Source organism: Muntiacus reevesi, chromosome 2 (genome assembly GCF_963930625.1).
Source record: "Muntiacus reevesi chromosome 2, mMunRee1.1, whole genome shotgun sequence".
NCBI lineage: Eukaryota > Metazoa > Chordata > Mammalia > Artiodactyla > Cervidae > Muntiacus > Muntiacus reevesi.
In genome coordinates, this window is record NC_089250.1 from 226569717 (window position 1) to 226591941 (window position 22225).

General features: G+C 56.3%; 1 protein-coding gene across 1 annotated transcript in view; it reads left to right on the plus strand.

Annotated features, from left to right (window-relative positions):
• The window catches only part of JPH3 (junctophilin 3), a 74394-nt gene extending 53672 nt beyond the window's left edge, over nt 1–20722 (plus strand). The window contains exons 3-5 of the mRNA XM_065920448.1: nt 17054–17178; nt 18166–19064; nt 20642–20722. Coding sequence (XP_065776520.1) covers nt 17054–17178; nt 18166–19064; nt 20642–20722 — 1105 coding nt within the window. The remainder of the gene's footprint in view (nt 1–17053; nt 17179–18165; nt 19065–20641) is intronic.
• Nucleotides 20723–22225: the final 1503 nt, after the last annotated feature.

The following is a 22225-nucleotide window of genomic DNA, read 5'->3' on the forward strand; positions in this document are numbered from 1 at the left end:
AACCTCTGGCAGATGCAGCCTGCCCGCTGGAAACGTGATGCTGGCATCAGCCGTCTTCCCCCTCGCTGGGTGGGTATATAGGCTACTCACGGGGCGGCAGCTCGCCTGCTATTCCTGGTGTGCGGGGGCTTGGGGTGCGGGGTGAGGGAGGAGAAGGGGGGTGCTCGCTCTAAACATAGACTACAGCCTGGAGGGAGGTGGCGGGAAGGAGGGAGAGATGATGGTGGAAAATCAACTCTTCCAGAGACTTGTGTTTCTAATGAGCGGGAGAGCCTATGGGTTGCCATGGCAGCTAGGGTGTGCCTCCCCCCCACGTCCACCCCCCACCCCCATGATCAAGGCCGGGGCCAGCCCTTCTCTCTGGGCTTGCCCAGCTCAGACCACAGGTGGGCTTGTCAATGCACCAGCTGTACCCAGCAGGGCCCTACCTGCAGAGGCCTTGGTGTTCTCACCTGTGAAATGGGGAGAGGGGGTGGTGGTGGCAGCCTTGACGTTTCTTTACAAACGGTCCTGAAATGAACAAGAAGCAAACCCACCCTCACTGTTAATAACCAAAGTACAGATTCAAACTACAAGAGTATAGTGCTGTTTCACCTGTCAGGGAAGGAAAAGAAAAAAGGGTCCCACTGAATTGGAGATCTGGGAAATGAGCAGCCACACTTCTGGAAACGTGTTCTGAAGGTGGATTTGTGTGTCAATACCAAATGCACAAGGATGTCACTGGCCCTTGATTTGTGAAAAAAAAAACCAACTGAGAGTAGACAACAGCCTACCCGTCTGTCAGCGGGGCAGGCCCAAGGTGTTTGGTGCAAAAACCACGAAAGAGAACAAGAAAGGCCTGCATTTGCTGGTGTGGAACAATCTCCAAGACACAGTGGAAGGTGAAAACAACACAAGAGGCAAGAGGCAGAACCAAGTTGGGGGCGGGGCTGATGTGTGCGGACTGCCTAGTGTGGGAGCCTGTGTTCTCCATGCCGTACAGGCTTCAGAAACTGTGGAAAACCATGGGGAACTCATTCGCCAAAATGTGTGTGACATGTGACAGGCAAAATCAAGCCTCAGGAAATAGCACGTGGAGTGTGACCCCAGCGGTTTTCAAACGAGCGTGCCTGTAAGTGCGGTTTCCCCCGCTATCCAAAAGCAGAGCACGTATACGAACTCTCTGCTGAGCTGGGATGGTGTGAAGCAAAGAGGTAGGACTTCAGTCCGTGGGGTCACAGAGAGGTGGACACGACTGAGTGCCTGAACAACGAGGACCTCGGGGCACACCCGACTCTCGGATGCACCGGAAAGTCCAGGCAGAGCACAGGGGCTTCCCGGGCAGCTCGGTGGTAGAGAATCTGCCTGCCGGCGCAAGAGACACGGGATCAACCCCTGCTCCAGGGAGATCCCACGTGCCACGGAGCACCTAAGCCCGTGAGCCACAACTCTTGAAGCCCGCGTGCCCTAGAGCCTGTGCTCCAGAGCGGGGGAAGCCGTGGCAGTGAGAAGCCCTCCCACCACAACTCAAGAGTGGCCCCTGCTCGCCACAACTGGAGAAAAGCCCATGCAGCAGACAGAGACCCAGCACAGCCAAAATAAATACATAAATAACATTATATTCTTTAAGAAAACTCCACAGATTCCGACGGAGGTCATAGTGCCGGCGACTGATGCCGAGACTCTGGTTGTGGCTCCCTGGGAAGGGGCTTGGACCCTCTCGCCACACAGCCGGCTCTGAACTCTGTTTTCCATTTTCCTCTCTTCTCATACCCACTCCAGTGTTCTTGCCTGGAGAATCCCAGGGTCAGCGGAGCCTAGTGGGCTGCCGTGTATGGGGTCGCACAGAGTCGGACACGACTGACGTGACTCAGCAGCAGCAGCAGAACGAAAACCCTCTTTCAGTTATGGAAAACAGGGATGAACGTAGGTTTTTCCTAAAAACAAAGTGGCATAAAGTGAACTTCGGAGAAGCAAGGAAACCCTTTATGTAGAAAAAGAGCTGGAAGGGCATTGACCAGAGTTGACAGTAGTTACTGTGGGGCTGGGGGCTTCCGTGGTGACTCAGGCGCTGAAGTATCCGCCTGTAACACAGGAGACTCGAGTTCCATCCCTGGGTTGGGAAGATTCCCTGGAGAAGGGACTGGCTACCCACTCCGGTATTCTTGCCTGGAAAATCTCATGGACAGAGGAGCCTGGCGGGCTACAGCCCATGGGGTCGCAAAGAGTCAGACAGGACAGAGCCACTATCTACTCAGCACTGTGGAGCTGAGTAGATGGGGAGGGTGGAAGGGGAATTTACGCTCATTCTCCACAGTTTTTATTTAAACCTTTTTTTAAAAAAAGAACTCACATTTCTATATATACACACATGTGTGTGTGTGTATTGTTTTTTTAAAAAGAGGGAGCATCCATCCACAATAGCCCAGCACTGAAAGGTTTTAAACCTACATCTTCCGGGTTGGTCCCACTGCCCCACTTTGAGGCAGACACCTGCCTCGGCCTCCCCAGCTTCTCCAGCACATGCCTAGATCCCCTGCCCTGGGCCTTGGCCCTTGCTGCCACTTCATCCCAGGACTGTTTGCCTGGCCAGCTCCTTCCTCTCAGGCTTCGAGGAGGCCCGTGTCCACTCCAGAGTATGGCCAGTGCACACCACGCCGTGGTCGTGTCCAAATCTGCCTCCCCATCAGGAGGAGGGTCCTCTCCCTCAGGGCAGGTCCTCCCCCTGTGCTCAGAGTCCCTGGTGCCCCGACGTGTCCAGCGCATGGCGGTCAGCCCGCCTGGAGCAAGGGGACGAGCAAGCCCTGCTCTCCCAGGGAGTGTCTGGTGGTGACGGAGCCCTGCCGTGGGAGGGCATGTCTGTGTCTGGGTTGAGTTTTAGACCTTCCTTTCTGCCGTTTTCTCTTTCGTTCCAGGAGGGTGGTTTTCTAGAATTTGGTGTATTTTTTTTTTAATTTATTTATTTTTAATTACAGGATAATTGCTTTACAGTATTGTGTTGGTTTCTGCCATCCACGGAGTTTGTTGTATTTTCTAACTCAGAAAGGAACTGTGCAAAATAAAGGAAGTTCAGAAGTGGCCAGGCAATGTGGAGAGCAGGAAGGGGGCTGCAGCGTGGCCCTGCCCCCCGGTCTCCCACCCCTTCAGCTGCACCCAGTTCAAACACAGCCACCCTTCTCCTGTCAGCACCGGCCCTTAATTCCTCCCCATAGAAATATTTCCATCAAAACAACAACAGAACAGCAAACTGGCTGCTGCTGTGAGCCCGGGGACGGGCGTGAGGGCTAATGGGCATGAGATTTCTTAGTGGTGCTGAAAATGTAAAATCCGTTTATGGTGATGCTTACAGTACTCTAAGTACACTGAGTATCATTGGACTGCACCGTTAAATAGGAGAAATTATTATGTCATAATTATGATATGTAAATTACGCCACAGTGCAAACCTCGTCTATGAAATACCCACTAATAAGGAAAACTGGGCTTGTGCCATCTATGCCCTGTCTCAGGAACCTTTACTGAGATCCCACAGGATCCTTGTTACTGTACCTTTTTCAGTTGAGATCCAGGGAGGCATGACGTGCCCCAGATGGCAAGGAGGTGGATGGAGGCTGGATGCCAACACTTGCCCTCATCACACCTTCTTGGGAGCTAATGGGGGTCCTGGAAAACCTGGGTTGCTCTCAGAGGGGCGAGTGGAGGGGGGTCACTTCCTGGGTCACTTTTGGCCTGAGATCAGAGGTACCAGAGGAGTGGAGAATTGATACCCTGTAGTGACTGTAGGACTATACTCACCGGTAGGACGGTGACTGCAGCCACAAAATTAAAAGACGCTCCTTGGAAGAAAAGCTTTAAGAAACCTAGATAGATATTAAAAAGCAGAGACATCACTTTGCTGACAAAGGTCTGTATAGTCAGAGCTATGGTTTCCCCAGCAGTCACGTATGGATGTGAGAGTTGGACTATAAAGAAGGCTGAGTGTCGAATAATTGATGCTTTCAAACTGTAGTGTCAGAGAAGACTCTCGAGAATCCCTTGGACAGCAAGGCGATCCAACTAGTCAATCCTAAAGGAAGTCAATCCTGAATATTCTTTGGAAGGACTGATGCTAAAGCTGAAGTTGCAATACTTCGGCTGTATGATGTGAAGAGCCAGCTCATTGGAAAAGACCCTGGTTCTGGGAAAGACTGAAGACAGGAGGAGAAGGACGAGACAGAGGATGAGATGGTTGGATGGCATCACTGAGTGGATGGACATGAGTTTGAACAAACTCCGGGAGATAGTGGCGGACAGGGAAACCTGGTGTGCTGCAGCCCATGGTGTCACAGAGAGTCGGACATGACTGAACGATGACAATGCCCTGCAGTAGGTTAGATGGTGGACCCCAGAAGACTTGTCCAACTGGAACCTTAGACCATGCCCTTATTTGGAAGAAAGGTTTTTGCAGATGTAATTAAAGATCTTGACATGGGATCATTCTGGCTTAGGGCGGTCCAAATCAATGATGAGTGTCTTTATGAGAGGCAGACAAGGAGAGATGCAAACACGGGAAGAGGCCACAGGAGGATGGAGGCAGAGACCGGTGCAGCCCCACGACAAGAACTGCCGGGGACCAGCGGCCCTGCAGGAACTGGGAGAGAGGCCTGGAACAGCTTCTCCCGGGGCTTCAGGGATGTGGACTTCCAGCCTCTGGAGCTGGGAGAGAATAGGTTTCTCTTTGAAGCACCCAGTTGGTGGTCACTCATTATTGCAGCCCCAGGATCTCCTACAGACCCCAAGGCGGCTTGCCAGGCAGGGTCTCAGTGTCAGACCCGTGACCTCAGGTCCTCCCCTGCCTCCTCTCGTCTCAGCATTGGGGCCGGACGTCCCTCTGTGCAGCATCTTGACCCCCGTCTGCTCTGTGCTTTGTGAGTCAGCCTCGCTGGACCTGCCGGTGCACTGGACAGCAGTTCCTTCATTACTTTGAGTTCTCTTTTCTCTTCCTTTGAAGGTTTTTTTAATAGGAAAAAAAAAGAGGTGGAGGGGGAAGTGGGGAAATATGGCAGGAGGAAGAGAGGCCAGCTGTCGCGGTTTGATCCAGAATGTTCCCTGGTTTTCTGGGCTGCTCGTCTTAGACGTTCTAACTGGGTCTGACCAGAGGAAATACCCTTTGCAGGGACCCAGGTGGGATTCAGGCAGTACAGACCCTTACCAGTTTCCTGGCTCCAGTAGAAAATGCCATTAAAATAGCTGCAATAAGGGACTTGTTTTATTCTGGTTTGTTTTTTGTTTGCTTTTGTTTTTGGCTGCACTGTGTCATAAATGTGCAGCATCTTTAGTTGCGGCACGTGGGACCTAGTTCCCCAACCAGGAATTGAACCCAGGTCCCCCGTATTGGGAGCGTGGAGTCTTAGCCACTGCACCACCACAGTAGCTGGACAGAGTGCCAGCTACTGTCCTTTTTTGACTTGAATCATCTTTGAAGATCCTGCCAGTCCCCTGCCTTACTTGTGTGGATGGACTGAGGCAGTGGACGGGGGCTCAAATGACAGGTTTATTCCTGCCCAGTCCTGGAGGCCGGACGTCTGACATTGAGGTTTAGGCAGGCTGGTTTTGGGGGCCTCTGTCCCTGGCGTGTAGACCACTGCCTCCTCCGTGTCCTCACGTGGTCATCCCTCTGTGTGTGTGCCGGTCTCGCTTCTTAAACCGGTCATCAGGGTTTAAGGGTTTAAACTGGATCAGGGCCCGCCCAAGTGACCTCATTTTAACTCGATGACCTCAGTAAAGACTCGAGGGTGCCCGGGTTAGAGCTTCAGCATGTGTATTTAGGAGAACACAAGTCTGCATACACGCGTTCTCAGTGTCTGCAACATACACCTATTCTCTGTAACGCACCTGGCCGTGGGGGCTGAGAGCCACGCTTACCTTGAGGGTGATGCTGGGTGTATCCTCCACCTCACTTCTCTCCCCTGTGAACTGGGTCATGTGGGGGTTTGACACCCCCCCACCACGGTGCTTGCCGCAGTCTGACTCCTGGCTGGCATTGTCGGAGTCCCCACCGGGCAGCAGGCTCTGGTCGGCGCCTATCCTAGTGAAAAAGCCTCCATTCTCCATTTTCTGCCCTGTCTCTGCTCTCCTCTGTGGCCCGAAGGTGTGGACAGGGAGAGACAACACGAGGGGAACCTGAATGGGGAGCCAGCGAGCCGCTGACGGGGCCACACGAGGCCCTGGATGCGGCTTCTGTTCAGAGATGTCAGGAGTCCTCCCCTGACCTATCCCGTGCACCCTGGGCTCTGCACCACCTCTCCAGACCCCGGGCAAGCCTCTCCACCCCGGGGCCCCAAGTCGTCTTGTCTGTGAGATGGGGGCTTTGCCGACCTCAGGGGGGCCGTGGGGCTGAAGGGAGGGTGACCACAGCTTGCGGCGGCTTGAAGTGGGATCTTAGTTCCCTAACGGGGAATTGAACCCGGGCACCGGAGGTGAGTGCACCAAATTCTAGCCACTTAGACCACCAGAGACTGGCGGCTAGAAGTGGGTCTCCAGGTCTTCTCTTCTTGATGAAAATGTTCAGCAAAGAGAAGGAAAATTTGTGAAACAGGCAGAATGTTTATTAGAAGTAAAACATGCAGAAGGATGTGTGGGCAGGCTCAGGGAGTCCTGCACTTTTGGGGATGGTTCAAATACTCACACAGCGGACAGTTTCCAGGTGTTCTCTGGACAGTCATCTCGCGTTGTCTGGCTTCGTGTCCATATTTGATCTGACCCAGGGCCCTCCCAGATGCGTGCATCTTTTACCCAAGATGGATTCCAGCGCGAGGGTCTCTGGGAGGTTGGCAGGACATATTATGGTCTGGCACCCCTCCCTCCTCCGATCTCCACACACATGTAGTCTGGGAGATCTCCTTGACCTTGAGAATGAGAAATACGTGGCTTCCTTGCCTTTACTCAAACAGGGTCCAGCTCCTCCCTTCTGCCTTACCGTTACCTTGAAGTGTCAGAAGGAGATGAAGCCCAGCTGCTCAGGGGCCTGACTGCCCACCCTGTCTGCTGGGAACGCAGTGCGGGGGGCCCCTCTGCTGTGTCTGCCCACTCGGGGCTCACCCACTTGCCTTTAGCCCTGTCATCCTGGGGGAGCGGCCATACCTGGGACTGCGCTCTCACTGGCGTGCACACGGCCTTGCACATACACACAGCTCCTCGGCTGGAAGCCCTTAGCAAGGACCTAACGGTGCGAAGGCAAAGGGTCACTGCACTGGTCCTGCTTGTGAAAAGAAGGCTTGTGCGCCTCTGTCTCCCCTTCTTTCTCCACTTGACTCTTGCCTGCCTACCAGTCTCTCTTCGAGGGAACTGAGCCCTGGATTCTGCCCTTAGAGATGGCCACACTACTCAGGCCGCGTGCAGGTGGGGACATAGAGGGCTGGCTCTGCCCTCCTGCAGGCAGGGGGCGGCCTTGCTCACAACAGTTAGAGAGAAGAGATCCTGTGGCCGGCAGGCGGGGCCAGGGCTGGAGGGTCAGTGGAGCACCTGCCCTTCCCCTGCCCCCTGCCCCCAGCCTGGCATCCCCCCCGCCAGGGTGGGCTGAGTGGTACCCCTGAGAAGTCACATCCATCTGCAGACACCCTGGAGACCCAGCGCAGCCCTTTGGGGAAACAGATCGACCAGAGTGAGGGTCTGGAGACGCAGTTGTCCTAGATAGGGGTGGTCTGAGTCCAAGGACAGTGCCCTTACAGAGGTCGGGGGAGGGGATGCTGTACACGGAGAAGACAGCCCGTGAAGGCAGTCATGGAGGGACATGGATCAACCTCAGTTAAACTGTTACAAAACCAGAGGGAGGAAGTGGTGGTGATGAGGTCAGATGCTGTCCACAGGGAGACCTGCCAGGAGGACAGTGTAAGGCTGGAGGGCAGGGGCCGTGGGGATGAGAGATGGACGTGGAGCTCGGTCACAGCCTTGGGCAGAGAGGGCAGAGCCTGAGTTATCGGGCAGGCAGGGCCTTGATCCTCCTTCCTTGGGCCCAAGAACACCTCTGGGCCCGTGGAGGAGCCCTTGGCACGGAGGCCCTCATGCCCAGCCCGGCTATCCTGGCTGGAATCATGTGTGGGTGGGCTCCTGAGGCTCCTGGGGGGCCCTCAAGAAAGCCATCGGGAGGATGAGTGGGGTGGGTGGGAGCCCTAACACCTGGCTTCCATTTGGCGCCTTCCCCCTGAATGTACTCAAGGCACGTCTCCACCTCTGAAAGACTGTCCTTCACTGGCTGGAGAAGCGTGTGTACCTGTCACAGCCCTGGCCCCAGAGCGCACCCAGATCCCCGTGCCTCAGTCTCTTGACTGGTCAGTGAGGAGTGACCCACACGCCAACCTCAGGGTCATCACGGGCGTGGAAACCAGCCGGCTGCCAGGGTCACCAGGGCCCACGACAGTGTGTAGAGGACCCCTGACCCTGGGTGTCTCCGCACATACCCAGTGGGTGCTCAACAAGTGCTGAATTGAATCTGGGCATGAGAAAGTCAAGCCTGAACTTGGGGAGGGGGGCTGGCAGCCATGATGGGACCATACACCTCCTCCTGAGCAGATGGTGAGCTGGGGGGCCTGGGGCAGCCCTGGGGGGTGGGCTTGCCTCAATCTGGGGTGCGGGGACACATTGAACCGGTCCACTGTGCTATCAGCTGGGGGCAGAAGGCTGGCTGCAGACAAGTTCAGGTTCCCAGACCTGCTGAGTCAGACACTTGGATGGGCTTGGCCACTTGGGGTTTTATCACAAATAAGGTGACATTCCCAGTTCCCAGATGGACAGAGCTTGGGGGGACACAGGCAGGTCCCTGCACGGCCCACCCAGCTGTCCATCTGTCTGACTCACCTATGGCCTTGCCTTGTGCAGCCCTGTGTCTGGGAAGTGGTGTCCACCTGGTCGGTGGGAACACCGGGCCCTCCTCTCTGGGAGCTGGGGTGCAGGGGGAAGAGATGCAGGGCACCAGGTGGAGCTGCCAGGGGGTGGGGACCCAGGACTCCCCAGCCGGCTCACAGTGCCGGCCCGACCCCTGCTCGGCATCCCCAGAGGGCAAGTCCCCATGGGGGCCGTCACCTGGCTGCAGCTGAGAGCCCTGCCCGTCTCACTTCCGGGGAACCTTCGTGATGCCTTGGGAGGTTTCTTCTCTATTAAATGCAGTTGCTTGATTTAACTTTATTTTCAGGTTGCTGCAGTGTGTTCTTTTTATATACGTGTGAACGTATATGTGTAAATATACGTATGATGTTGGGGGTTAACGTCCGTGTGTTTTTACTAAGCAAAGCTGCAGGAACCAGGCCGTGGCGGCCCCTCTGGGATGTCTCCCATCCCTCCTTCTTGGGGGTGTTGTGTGCGTGTTCCCAAGCAGGCAGGAACAGCGGGACCTCCTCTCTGGGAGCCTCCGGTCAAGGGGGTGTTCACCACATTGACCAGGAAGGGGACCGGATATGGGGGTCGGGGCTCAGCCACACCCACCATGCTGGCTTTGAGGCCAGGCCAAGGTGGCCGTCTGAGGGTGGGGACCCAGCTCCCGCTGTCCAGCTGGGCCTGCCAGGAGACTGGGCAGGAGGTGCTTGTTTTTGGTTCCACGGGCTCAGGATAAACAGGGAAGCGCGTGCTGTGAAAGCTGGGCCTCCATCGGCCTCTTGGATGAGCCCGTCCCCGGAGCTGCTGTTGTGTCTGAGCCACGTGTCCCTTAGGACAGAGGGGATGGCACATGCGTGTTTACACAGGACGTGTGTGCAGAAATGCACTTAGGTGACGCCTGTTGGCCTGACTTTTGGGGGGATTTGCACTGAGTTCTTCGAAGTGGGCACTGATATAGTAAGGTTCACCTCATTCCTCTAATGATGAACCAGCAATCCCATTAGTTCACAGTGCACAAACCCTCCTTGCTTTCACATCCCCCCACGGCCCGCAGCCTGGCCCTATCTCTGCCCCAGGGGCCTGCCCTGCCCGCCCACCCCCACGGTCCTGTTCCTGCCACCCCATCCTTGGGGAGGGGCAGGGGGGTCTGGGCTCCAGCATCGGCATTTGTCACAGGGAGTGTGGGGACCTGCCACTAGCAGGTGTCAGGGGACGCTCTCTGGAGGGGGGGGGGGGGCGTGTCAACTCAGAGTCACCAAACCTACACAGACACGCACTGTCCCCTCCAGGCCCACAGTGCTGGTCATTCCAGCCTTCCACATCTCGTGCTGAACTCAGCCTGTGTGGCCCCCCATCCTGCATCGAGGAACCCTGGAAGCCAAGAAGCTTCCTCCAGGCCCAGAGCCCAGGCTGGCCATCTCTCTCCTGAGACAAGGCTTTGATTCTGTCTGGCAAGCCCCCTGAACGGGATCAGTGCTGTTTCAAGCCTGCCTTGGGCCCCGGGGAGCTCAGAGTCCTTCCAAGGCCCGGGCCCTCCAGCACCGTCTCTGTGCTCACTCCGCGTCCTTCCATCTTCCTGACCCTGCTGTCAGTTCATGTATCAGCCTACTCACCACGGAAAGAATTTAGCAAGAGGCAAGGTCATAGATAGGGCTTCCCAGGTGGCACTAGTGGTAAAGAACCCACCTGACAATGTAGGAGACGTAAGAGACTCGGGTTCCATCCCTGGGTCAGGAAGATCCCCTGGAGGAGGGCGTGGCAACCCACTCTAGTATTCTTGCCTGGAGAATCCCCATGGACAGAGGAGCCTGATGAGTCCATGGGGTTGCAAAGAGTCAGACACGACTGAAACGACTTAGCACACTGCACAAGCACGCAACGTCATAGATAAGAAGCGACTTGTTAGAATAGGACATGTGTGAGGCTTACAGGTGAGTGGGTGAGAAGGTGGGCTACAGTTCTATAATCAAACGAAAAGTGGGGAGGAGAAAAAGACTACCTTCTTCCTCATTCTTGAGTAGACGTCAGGCTTCCATCATCAGCTCCTCCTCGAGGTTGGGCAGGGAGTCTTCTTGTCCTACAGGGTCAATCCAGGACTGCTGTGGGGCATTGGAAATGAGCGAAAACATTTAGAAAAAGGCTGTAACATATGCTAAAAATGGGAGATCATCCCAGGTTTCAGCATCCTGTCACCTTTCCCCTGTATTTCTGTTTTTAATGAACACGTCTAGTAATCAGTAACTACCGAACTCCCTGGGCCGGGTGCGGGTCTCGTGGCCACCACCGTCCTTTGTCTGGGGTATGTCTCGCGCTCCTATTGCTTGGTTTTGTGGTTGAGCAAACCTGCTTTCTGGAGTGACATGAACATACAGGGTCTCCCACACTTCTTTACTTCCAACCCCCGGTGGGATTCACGATCTAATCACCTACCTTGTCTCTGTCACTCTTAGGGCTTCGAGACACCCACTCCGATGACAGGTGCCCCTGGAGACACACGAGCCCTGTCCCCACCCTCAGCCTCCTGGACGTCCTGTCCTTGCAGCCTCCTCGCTTGAGGCGCTTCCACTGCTAGGCTCACAACCCGGACACATTTACTTCTCAGGGTTCCATTGTCTGCGACAGGAGCACACTCACCCTGGGGGCCAGGCCTGTCCCGACGTCATGTCTGAGGGCCTTCAGGAGGCTCAGGGTGGACGTCACTGGCTTGGGGGACACTCGTTAGCCAGGTGACGACCCCGGGTCCCCGGGAGTAGGGGCGGCACAGTGTGGTGGGGTGCTCTGCTCAGACCTTAGCACCCCAGGGTGCTCTGCTTAGACTCGCCCCGCCACTCCACTCGGGAGGGGGTCATCGTCTGCACGCAACAATGCGAGGGGCTGAACTGGGGCTCAGATCCCTGGTGCTGGACTGGGGTGCAGGTGGGAGTGACTGCCCTGGGGAGAGAGCTGTTTGGGGGTGGTGGGGAGGTCCTGGCACTGGACAGGGGTGGCGACTGTGTGGCCTATGGACGTGCCGGATGCCCCTGCCGTGCGACCTCCCAGGTGGCGCCCGTTGTGACCTGCATTTCCCCTCGGTCAACTCAAACATGCATGAAACGTCCACAGCGGGCAACCCTGCTGACCACCAAGGGCTGGTGGGGAGGCTTTGGGGGAGATGGGGGTGACTGATAGAGGGAGGGGGGTCTTTGGGAGTGGGACAGAGGATGAGATGGCTGGATGGCATCACCAACTCGATGGACATGAGTTTGAGTAAGCTCTGGGAGTTGGTGATGGACAGGGAGGCCTGGCGTGCCGCGATTCATGGGATCACAAAGAGTCAGACACGACTGAGCAACTGGGTGACAATATACAGCCTTGACATACTCCTTTTCCTATTTGGAACCAGTCTGTTTTTCCATGTCCAGTTCTAACTGTTGCTTCCTGACCTGCATATAGGTTTCTCAAGAGGCAGGTCAGGTGGTCTGGTATTCCCATCTCTAAGAATTTTCCACAGTTTATTGTGATCCACACAGTCAAAGGCTTTGGCATAGTCAGTAAAGCAGAAATAGATGTTTTTCTGGAACTCTCTTGCTTTTTCGATGATCCAGCGAATGTTGGCAATTTGATCTCTGGTTCCTCTGCCTTTTCTAAAACCAGCTTGAACATCTGGAAGTTCACGAATGGACTAAAACTACCGAATTGTACTCCTCAGATGGGCGAGTTATATATGTATATATTATATATATATACTCACTATTATATATATACACACACACTATTATATATATATTATATACAACACAGTATTATATACACAATATCTTATATATAATAGTGTGTGTATATATAATAGTTGTGTGTATATAATATATATACTATATATCCACGTATATATACACACGCGCTATTACATACACACAACTATTATATATACATACACACTATTATATATATACACACACTAATGTATATACACACTATTATTTTAATTTATTTTTTAATTGGAGGATAATTGCTTTACAGAATTTTGTTGTTTTCTGTCAAACCTCAGCATCAATCAGCCATAGGTATACATATATCTCCTCCCTCTTGAACCTCCCTCCCATCTTCCTCCCCATCCCACCCCGCTGGGTTGATACAGAGCCCCTGTTTGAGTTTCCTAAGCCATACAGCAAATTCCCATTGGTTATCTATTTTAGATATGGTATACACACTATTATATATACACACATATATATGTATATATACACACATAATATATCTATATTATATAGATAAAAACACTATTATATAGATACACTATTATATATACTGATATTATATAGATACAATTTTATAGACACACACTATTATATATACACAGTATTATAGACATGCACACTATTATAGACATTTATATATACACAAACTATTACAGATACACACTATTATATACAATTATATATGCACCCTATTTTATATATACACACATTTTTATATATGCACCATTGTGTGTGTGTGTGTGTGTGTGTGTGTGTGTGTACGTATATATATATGGGATTCCCTGGTGGCTCAGATGGTAAAGAGTCTGCCTGCAGTTCAGGAGGCCCAGGTTCAATCCCTGGGTGGGGAAGATCCCCTGGAGGAGGAAATGGCAACCCACTCCAATATTCTTGCCTGAAAAATCCATGGCCGGAGGAGCCGGGTGGGCTACAGTCCATGGGGTCGTAAAGAGTCGGACACGACTGAGCACCTTCACTTTGTTCACTTTCACTTAACTATATATATGTATACAGACACTATTATATAGACACACACTATTATAGATACACACAGTATTATATGTACACACACAGTTACAGATACACACATACGTATACACACATATACACACACATTGTATATATTATACAGACACACACTGTTATGTACACATTGTTGTTGTTTAGTCACTTAAGTCATGTCCGACTCTTTTGTAACCCCAAGGACTGTAGCTAGCCAGGCTCCTCTAAGCATGGGATTTTCCAGGCAAGAATACTGGAGTGGGTCGCATTCCACTCCAGTGGGAGCCCCTTCTCCAGGGACTGTTCCCAACCGAGAGAGTGAACCCACGTCTCCTGCATTGGAAGGCGGATCCTTTACTGCTGAGCCACCAGGGAAGCCCTTTTACATATACACACTATTATATTTATACATACACACACACTGTTATAGATATACACCCAATTATACATATTCACACACTATTATAGATACCCTATTACAGATACACATGCTATTTTATATATACACACTACAATATATACATGCACACTATTATATACACACAATTATATATATATATACACAGACACTATTAAATAATACACTAACATACACACACTAATGTATATACACAGACACTATTATATAGAGACACACAGTATTATATAGACACATTATTATACACATGTGTGTGTGGATGTGTGCTCAGTTGGGTCCAACTCTGTGACCCCATAGATACAGCCCACCAGGCTCCTCTGTCCATGGGATTCTCCAGACAAGAATACTGCAGTGGGTTGCATTTCCTCCTCCAGGGGATCTGAGAAAAGATTGAACCTCATCTCTTGCATCTCCTGCATTGGCAGGGAGATTCTTTACCACCGCACTACTTATTACATATATACACACACACTATTATACACACACACATGCTATTATATATGAATACAATTATATATACACAGACTATTACATATACACACACTGATATATATTCACACAGTTTTATGTATATACACACTATTATATATATGTGTGTATATATACATTATTATGTATATAATAGGTATATACACACTCTGAGTTATATCTCAATGAAGTGTTACTACCAAAGCCAGCCCCTCGGACAGTCTGGAGAAGCTGCAGCGTGAGCTGAGGTGAGCCCCGGCCCATGGGCAGGTTCCGAGGGAGCTGGCGTCCTGCCCCGACCACAGCCCTCTCAGCTACGGGGGCCGCCTTGCAGGAACCAGGTCACACCGCCGGTCCGGGACAGGCCATGTCCAGTCCAGCGTGTGTGGGGCTGTAGGGCCTCACGGGGTCAGATGAAACCTGTGGGCCCCTGCTGGGGGAACCAGGAAGCACGTGGAGTATGATTTCAGGGTGCCCTGGTCTCCAGGTCGGGGTGTCCGTGTAGGGGTCGCTCACCAGGTCCCATGCGGCAGACAGACAGAGAAGGATGGGGAGACGTAGTGGGGAGCTGGCTCACCCGACGGGACCCCTGCATCCAGAAACCCTGCCTCGGTCCTTCCCCCCGTGTCCCCAGGGCTCTGGCACTAAGATGGGCCTGGACGACCGGGGCCTCACAGTGGCCCTCGCCGGGTCTGACACGACCCTGCTGGTTCTCAAAGTGCACACGGGCCTTGGCCAGCCTCCCCCCATCAGGGCAGACGGGACAGCCTCTGAGAGCTGCAGACTTGCCCTGTGCCTTCAGGGGTGCAGGTGGGGGACGCTACGCGGGAGCCCGTGGGCTGCAGCCATGGCTTATCAACTGATGACTGCCGATGAGCTCCGCGTTCGGAATTGGTGCCGCGTTACTGGCTTTGCCCCCACGAGCTTCCTGCCCCTCGTCTGTCATGATGACAAGCACAGGTTCCCGAGGGATCATCCACAGGGCACCGCTTCTCCACTTCCACTCCGAGGGGCCCGGGCAGCAGCCACACTGAGGGACGCTGTCTTTCCCTATTGCTTAGAAACCATGTGAAGGGAAGAACTTCCCCAACACTGCGTTTTTACTCTTAGGCTAATTCCGTCTCGGTGGCCCGCTCCCAGGTGAGGCGGCGGGCTGGCGGGCGGGGGAATCCTGGAGGCGGCTGCTCCGGGCCCTGCACTCCTGCTCACGTGATGACGTGCACTCACTCTGTGTATGGCACACCCTGTTTTCTTCTTGTAAACTCATCCTGGTTAGCACAGGGGCAGTCTGAAATAAACAGAACCCCACGGCTTACAAGGTAGCGAGGGGTCTCCAGGTGGAGCCCATTGAGTGGGTCCCATGGGCGCCAAGGGGTGTGTGGCCAGGCTGCTCAGAGCGCTCCGGGGAAGGGAGGAGGCCCCTGGAGGATCAGGCTGCAGTCATCTCAGGGGACTGGCAGCTGGGAAGCAGGCCCCTGGAGCCAGGACAGGAGGCAGGAAGAAGTGGGACCCAGAGGCAGGTGAGACCCTCCATCTGGGTGATCCAGCCCTGCCCCCAGCGTGTCTCATGCGGACTCAGCTGGGGAGGGACAGGCCCGAGCGTTGGGCCGGAGATTGTCCCGCTGCAAGTTTCTGGGCCGTACATCAAGCTCGTTTGGAGTCGTGGCCCCGTGTCCAGCCTGGGGTGTGGGGTCCCCACGCTGGGCCTGTGCCCCCACACAAGGGCAGTGCCATCACCGACTCTGAGTGACTGCGGGCAACCATCACCCTGAGTGCTGAGGGGAGTTGGGCCCCGCCTTCTCTCAGCGCCTGGAGACCACGGCTCCCCCCACTTGGGGAGGTTTTCTCAGACTCCCTGGGTGTGTCTCCTCCACGTCCACAGGGTTGGCAGCACCAGCCTGCGGAGGCACTGTGGTGGCCGGGACAGGGTCTAGAGGGAAGAAATGCTGGGCTGGGGGCCAGGGGCCAGCAAACCCATCCTGGCCTGTGTCCTGGGAACAGGAGCTGCGCAGCTCTTGGCTCAGCCGGGTTGAGCGAGGCCCCTTCACACGGGCTGGGACAGAGGCTAAGCGGTTGCCTGGGGCAGGTCAGAGCTAATGTGCAGGCAAGCTGCACTCCTTGGGCCCTGGCACCCTCTGTGCCAGGCCGGCGGGTCCCACCCCTTCCTGCTCCAGGCCGGCCACCTGGAGCACGGCCCACTTTGCGCGCTGGTGGAGGCGGCATCAGTTCAGTTCGGCTCAGTTGCTCAGTCATGTTCGGCTCTTTGCGACCCCAGCATGCCAGGCTTCCGCGTCCATCAGGGAACAGCCACCCCAGAACCCTCGTCTCTGCTCAGGGTCACACTGAGCACCGGCCCACCCCTGGAGGCTGAGACGAGTCAGCCCTGGGTCTAGTCTGTGGCCAGGACTGGGGAGGAGGGGTCCTCAAGCAGGACTGGGCTTGTCCCAGGCCAGGTCCCGCTCTCGAGTGTGGCCTGCCCCATGCCCACTGCGGCTGGAGGGCACCGAGGCCCTGGTGGGGCTGTGTGGGTGAGCGAGGTGTCGGGTGCCCTGTCCTGGCCCGTCCCGTGCCCTCACCGCCCTCCCGTCTCCCCCGCCCAGGACTTCCCACTCCCGGGCCAAGGCTGAGGCGGCCCTCACCGCGGCCCAGAAGGCCCAGGAGGAGGCGCGCATAGCCCGGATCACTGCCAAAGAGTTCTCCCCTTCCTTCCAGCACCGGGAAAATGGTGAGTCCACACAGCTGGGGTCCCCGGACACCTCCCATGGGCTGTGCCCCGGAGGCCCCTGCCAGCCCATTGCATCCCTCCTGCCTGCCTCTCCCCCAAGACTCGGGTGTGCTCCGCGCCCCCCAAGGCTGTTCTAAAACTCTGTCCCTGCTCTGCCCAACCAGGTGGCTGCCCGCCACGCAGAAACTGTGGCCACTGTGGCCCCTGGCCTGATCTTCAGTCCATATTTAAACATCAGCGGCCACACATGACCAAGCTGGTGGTCGAGCTGGTCAGTGAAGCTCGGAGACACTCAAGGGGCACCCACCTGTCCTCTCGGAGTGGGGAATGGATGAAAGGAGTTAGAAGCCCCTCGAATCAGCCAGACCCAAGATCCTCCTCCCTCCTCGGGAGCAGGGGAGGGTGACTGGTCCGAGGGTCTGCTGAGGCCGAGGTCTTTCCTAGCAGCTCGCTCCTTACCCTCCTCTAGACACACGTTTCGGAGAACAACTGGAAGGCTCTTGAGGCGCTGGGGTGGGCTCTGGAGGTCCCGTCCTGGGACCACCCTCCGGAGCTCTGCTCTCAGCCCTGCCTTTGGGGCAGCCTGGAGAACCCCAGGACCCAGAATGGGGACACGGGCAGTGGGACTGTCACTTAAGCTCCACGTCCTGCCTTGCGGAAGGTCACCCAGCATGAGATGTTCTGTCCTCAGCAGGAACGCATGGGGGTGCAACCTGGGGATGCACTCTCAGGTCACCCCTGCAGGTGGGGGCCACCCCATCGTCCTGATCCAGTCACCCTCAAAAGTGCCCACAGATGAGAATGGGTGTCTTCTCGGGGCTTTGAGAACACTGTCCTCCCACTTTCTCTGCCTCCCCACTCCCAGCTGACAGGCAGTGAGTGCCACCTGGCCCAATCCTGGTCCCCTCCATTCTCAGGCGAGACTGGGCCTGAGCACAGAACACCCGAGTAACCAGCCCGCCCCAAACTGTCTCCTCCCTGCCGCAGGGCTAGAGTACCAGCGGCCGAAGCATCAGCTTTCCAGCGACGACATCGAGGTGACCTCCACAGGGACACCCCCGCAGCAGGAGAGCCCTGAGCTGTACCGCAAGGGCACCACCCCCTCGGACCTGACCCCCGACGACAGCCCCCTGCAGAGCTTCCCCGCCAGCCCCACGGCCACCCCACCCCCGGCCCCCGCCGCGAGGAACAAGGTGGCCCACTTCTCCCGGCAGGTCTCAGTGGACGAGGAGCGGGGCGGGGACATCCAGATGCTGCTGGAGGGCCGGGGAGGGGACTACGCCCGCAACAGCTGGGCCGAGGAGAAGGCTGGAGGCTCCCGCGGCATCCGCAGTGGCGCCCTCCGCAGCAGCCAGCCCGCGGATGACTTCCGCACCCGAGGCGCGGGCCACAAGCAGTCCGGCAACCCCAAGCCCCGGGAGCGGCGGACGGAGTCCCCCACCACGTTCTCCTGGACTTCCCACCACCGGGCCGGCAACCCCGGCCCTGGGGGCCCCAGGCTGCTGGAGCTGGACGAGGAGAAGCTGAGCAACTACGAGATGGAGATGAAGCCCCTGCTGAGGATGGACTCCTATGCACAGGACGTGCACCCCCCGAAAAGACGCTACAGCAAGGGGTGCGCCGGCCGGGGCCCCGGGGAGGACCACCGCGCCGACGACCGGGCCTTCGGGGCCCAGAGACTGCGGTCCAAGTCCCAGAACAAAGAGCACGCCAGGCCGGCCCCCTGCACGGAGCCCGCAGTGCAGAGGCTGGAGAGCCTAAGGCTGGGGGACCGGGCAGAGCCGCGGCTGCTGCGCTGGGACTTGACCTTCTCCCCGCCCCAGAGGTCCTCGCCCGTGGCGCTGGAGTCTGATGACGAGAACGGGGACGAGCTCAAGGCCAGCACGGTGAGTGGGCACCAGCCGTCCGGGGCGGGGTCGGGGGTGGGGGCTGGGCGGCGAGAGCCTGACCCGGTGCATCCAGCTCTCAGGACCCTCCCCCGCAGGAAGCCCACCTACGGGGATTCCCGAACTGCCTCTGATAGCTCCACGCAAGGATTACCCCCGGGCCATCTTTCCAGCAAAAGCGCTTGGGTGATTCTGAAAGCTCCCGCAAGAGAAACGGGCACCCTGGGACACCCCCACCCCCCCCGCCCCGCCCCGAAACCTTCCTTCAGCTTTCTCGGACCTCTCCCCCTGCTGTCCTCACCTTTAAGGAAAGTTCTGTGTCCTGGAGGGAAACCCAGAGGCCAGACAGAGCAGGCGGGACACACGCATGTCCGCTCCCACGTGGGTGAGATGGACACAGTACCTTGGCCGGTGGGATCAGATACGCGAGACGGGGCTGTGACCCAGGTTCCTGGGGCCCCGTGGGGGGTGGGGTGCCTCCTGCTCAGCTGTGTGGTCCACGTTGTCTCGTGCACGCCACCCACGGAGGGCAGGCGGTTTGGAGGAGAGGACAGAGTCCCGGGCCAGACTGAGTGCTGGGGCTCTTGCACCCCGGAGGGACCCCCCAGGTCCCTTGCTCCCCCCACCGCTGGCTCCCTCCCACCTGGAAGCAGACGCTCCCTGCTTCCTCGACCGCATGATGGCAGGCCAGACCCATGAAACTTCTCCGACCACGGCCCAGCGGCTGAGGGACACCCCATGTGACCAGCCCTCGGGGCCCCTCTCAGCGTGCTCAGCCCCCAGCAGCCACTGTGAGCCTGGAGGGCTGGTCCTGAGACGCGCCTGCCCTCTGAACTCAGGCGGTCCTCGCAACCGAACGCCCAGCTCTCTTCCAGAAACGCGCGTGGTGTGTGTACACGTGCACGCGGTTAGTTTAGGAAGCCGAGCAACGGACAGGGTGGGAGATGAAGGAAGGGCTCTATATTTAGCCCCCTGAACCGTGCTCCTGCTTTAAAACCTCTTAAGCGCATCTTGGGTGCTTTAAGACAAAGTTACTTAGAGGAGCGCCACCACTGCCGAACCCTTCCATGGAAGGGCTTCCCGCGGAGACCTGGGGTGGCCGGGGCAGCCACTCTGTTCTGCCTGTACAGCCCTGGGGCCTGCAGAGGCTTGAGGATGAAGGGTCCTGGGAGGGAAGGGCCGAGGTCTGCGTGCCCCGGTGGGCTTCCTGCCCCAGGACTGCACAGGGGGCTCCCGTGGCTGCACACTGCCAGCTCATGGAGAGGACTGGGAGGGCTCAGCCCTCCCTGGGTTGGGGCCACGCTTGGGTGGAGGGGCTGCTTCTGAAGCCTGGCTGTGCAGAGCTGGAGGCAACGACACTGCAGGCCAGGGGGCAGCTGTGTTGAGAGACCCAGGGCAGGAGACGTGCAGGCCTGAAGGGCTTCAGAGTCCAGACTTGGATGCTCATGGGAGCCTCTGACCGGTTCCTAAGCGATCCATGTCCATTTCCCCCCACCCACTCCCCTTGGAACCCCTAGTTTGGCTCAGGAGGAGGGGAGCGCCGCAGGCTTACCTCACCTTTTCGCCTTCTGTTTCAGGGCTCGGCGCCGATCCTGGTTGCGATGGTGATCTTGCTAAACATCGGAGTCGCCATTTTGTTTATTAACTTTTTCATCTGAGGAGATTGTCACGTTCGCAAAAAAACAGTTGGGGTACAAATGGGGGACGTTTCAAAGCGAAACAACAAAAGGGAAGGCTCGTCGCTCGGACACCCAACGACAACTTCCGAGTCTTTTCACAGAACCACACGATTGGGTATTACTCACAGTTTGCCTTTTTTTCTGGGTAATGTTTTTTGGATTTTAGCCACAGTTCCTTGCTTGTATAACACTATGCTGTGTGGCATGGCAGAAGGAGGCCAGCACGCCGACCCTCCAGCTTGACGTGGAAAGAAAAGGGATCCCGGCAAGTCCGCGGCAAAAAAAAAAAAAAAAAAAATCAAACCGTCGCCGTCATCACACTGCATCTGGGATGTGGAGGGGGCAGCCTGGGCGGAGGATCGGTGGTCCGGCGGTGGGGGGTCGGGGCGGGGGCCAGCGGCTGGGGACGGCCGCCCACGGGGAGTCCGGCAACCCTGCGTTCCTGTTCTGGATGAGTGGGTGACAGGCGTGGGCACCCCCCTGGGCCTTGTTCCGTCTCAGACCTCTGCTGCACACCCCGGGGGGCGCCCGTGAAGCCATCACACCCCGGCCCCTGGCGCTGCCCACGGCCCTCAAGAGGCCGCCTCCCCACACCGAGTCTTACAGCAAAGTCCTTATTTTTCTGTCTCTCCCTCTCCCACCAACCCAGGCCCCCAGGGCTGCTGCACAGTGGGCTTCCAGGGGACTGGCAGTGGGGGCAGGGGAGGGGGGAGACCTCACGGGGACAGCCTGTCGTCGGGCCCGGGCCCCAGCACGTGGCATTGGTGCACTGCAGGCGCAAGATGCCTGTCCAGGCTCCTGCCGAGGTCCACAGCCAGTTCGGCCCCACGCCACGTGGTCCTCTCTGGCTGTCTCTGAGCCCGTGGTCTCCACCTTCTCGTCCTGTGCCTGCCTCCACTGCCCCGGCAGACCCGCGTTTTCCTCCTAGATGCCTCACGCGCACTCAGGGGCTGGTCGGGTCCCAAGACAGGAATGTGGTCACAACCCCCAGGGGGGACTTGACAGCTCCTGAGCAGTCATGACATATCCACCTCCAGAATATGCAACATACTTGTTTCACCCCCACAAGACCAGGTTCTGGTGTGTCTGCCGCCAGCGCTGTCCACCGTCCAAACTAAACACCAAGGTCCCAGACCGTCTGGATGCCCGCCCGGCGGGCGTGTGCGTGGACGCGTGTGTGGGGCCCGCGCTCAGCCTGGGGGGACCCGGGGCTCGGCGCCCGTGGGCTCTGCTTGCTCTGCTTTTGTTCAGCTGTCTCTCTGCTACGTTTCGAGCAGATTTCTTTACTACACTGCACTGGATTGCTATATTTTTAACCAGAAATAAACTAAAGATTAGAGCATGTTCCAGTTAAATTCAGTTCTTTTTTTTTTTTTTTTTTTTTCCTGTTACAGACTCACCCCCTGTTCCTTTTCCCAGTTGGGTTGAGTTTGGGGGTCTTCTTCGGGGGAGTGGGGGACACAAGAGAGGGAGGGAGGATCT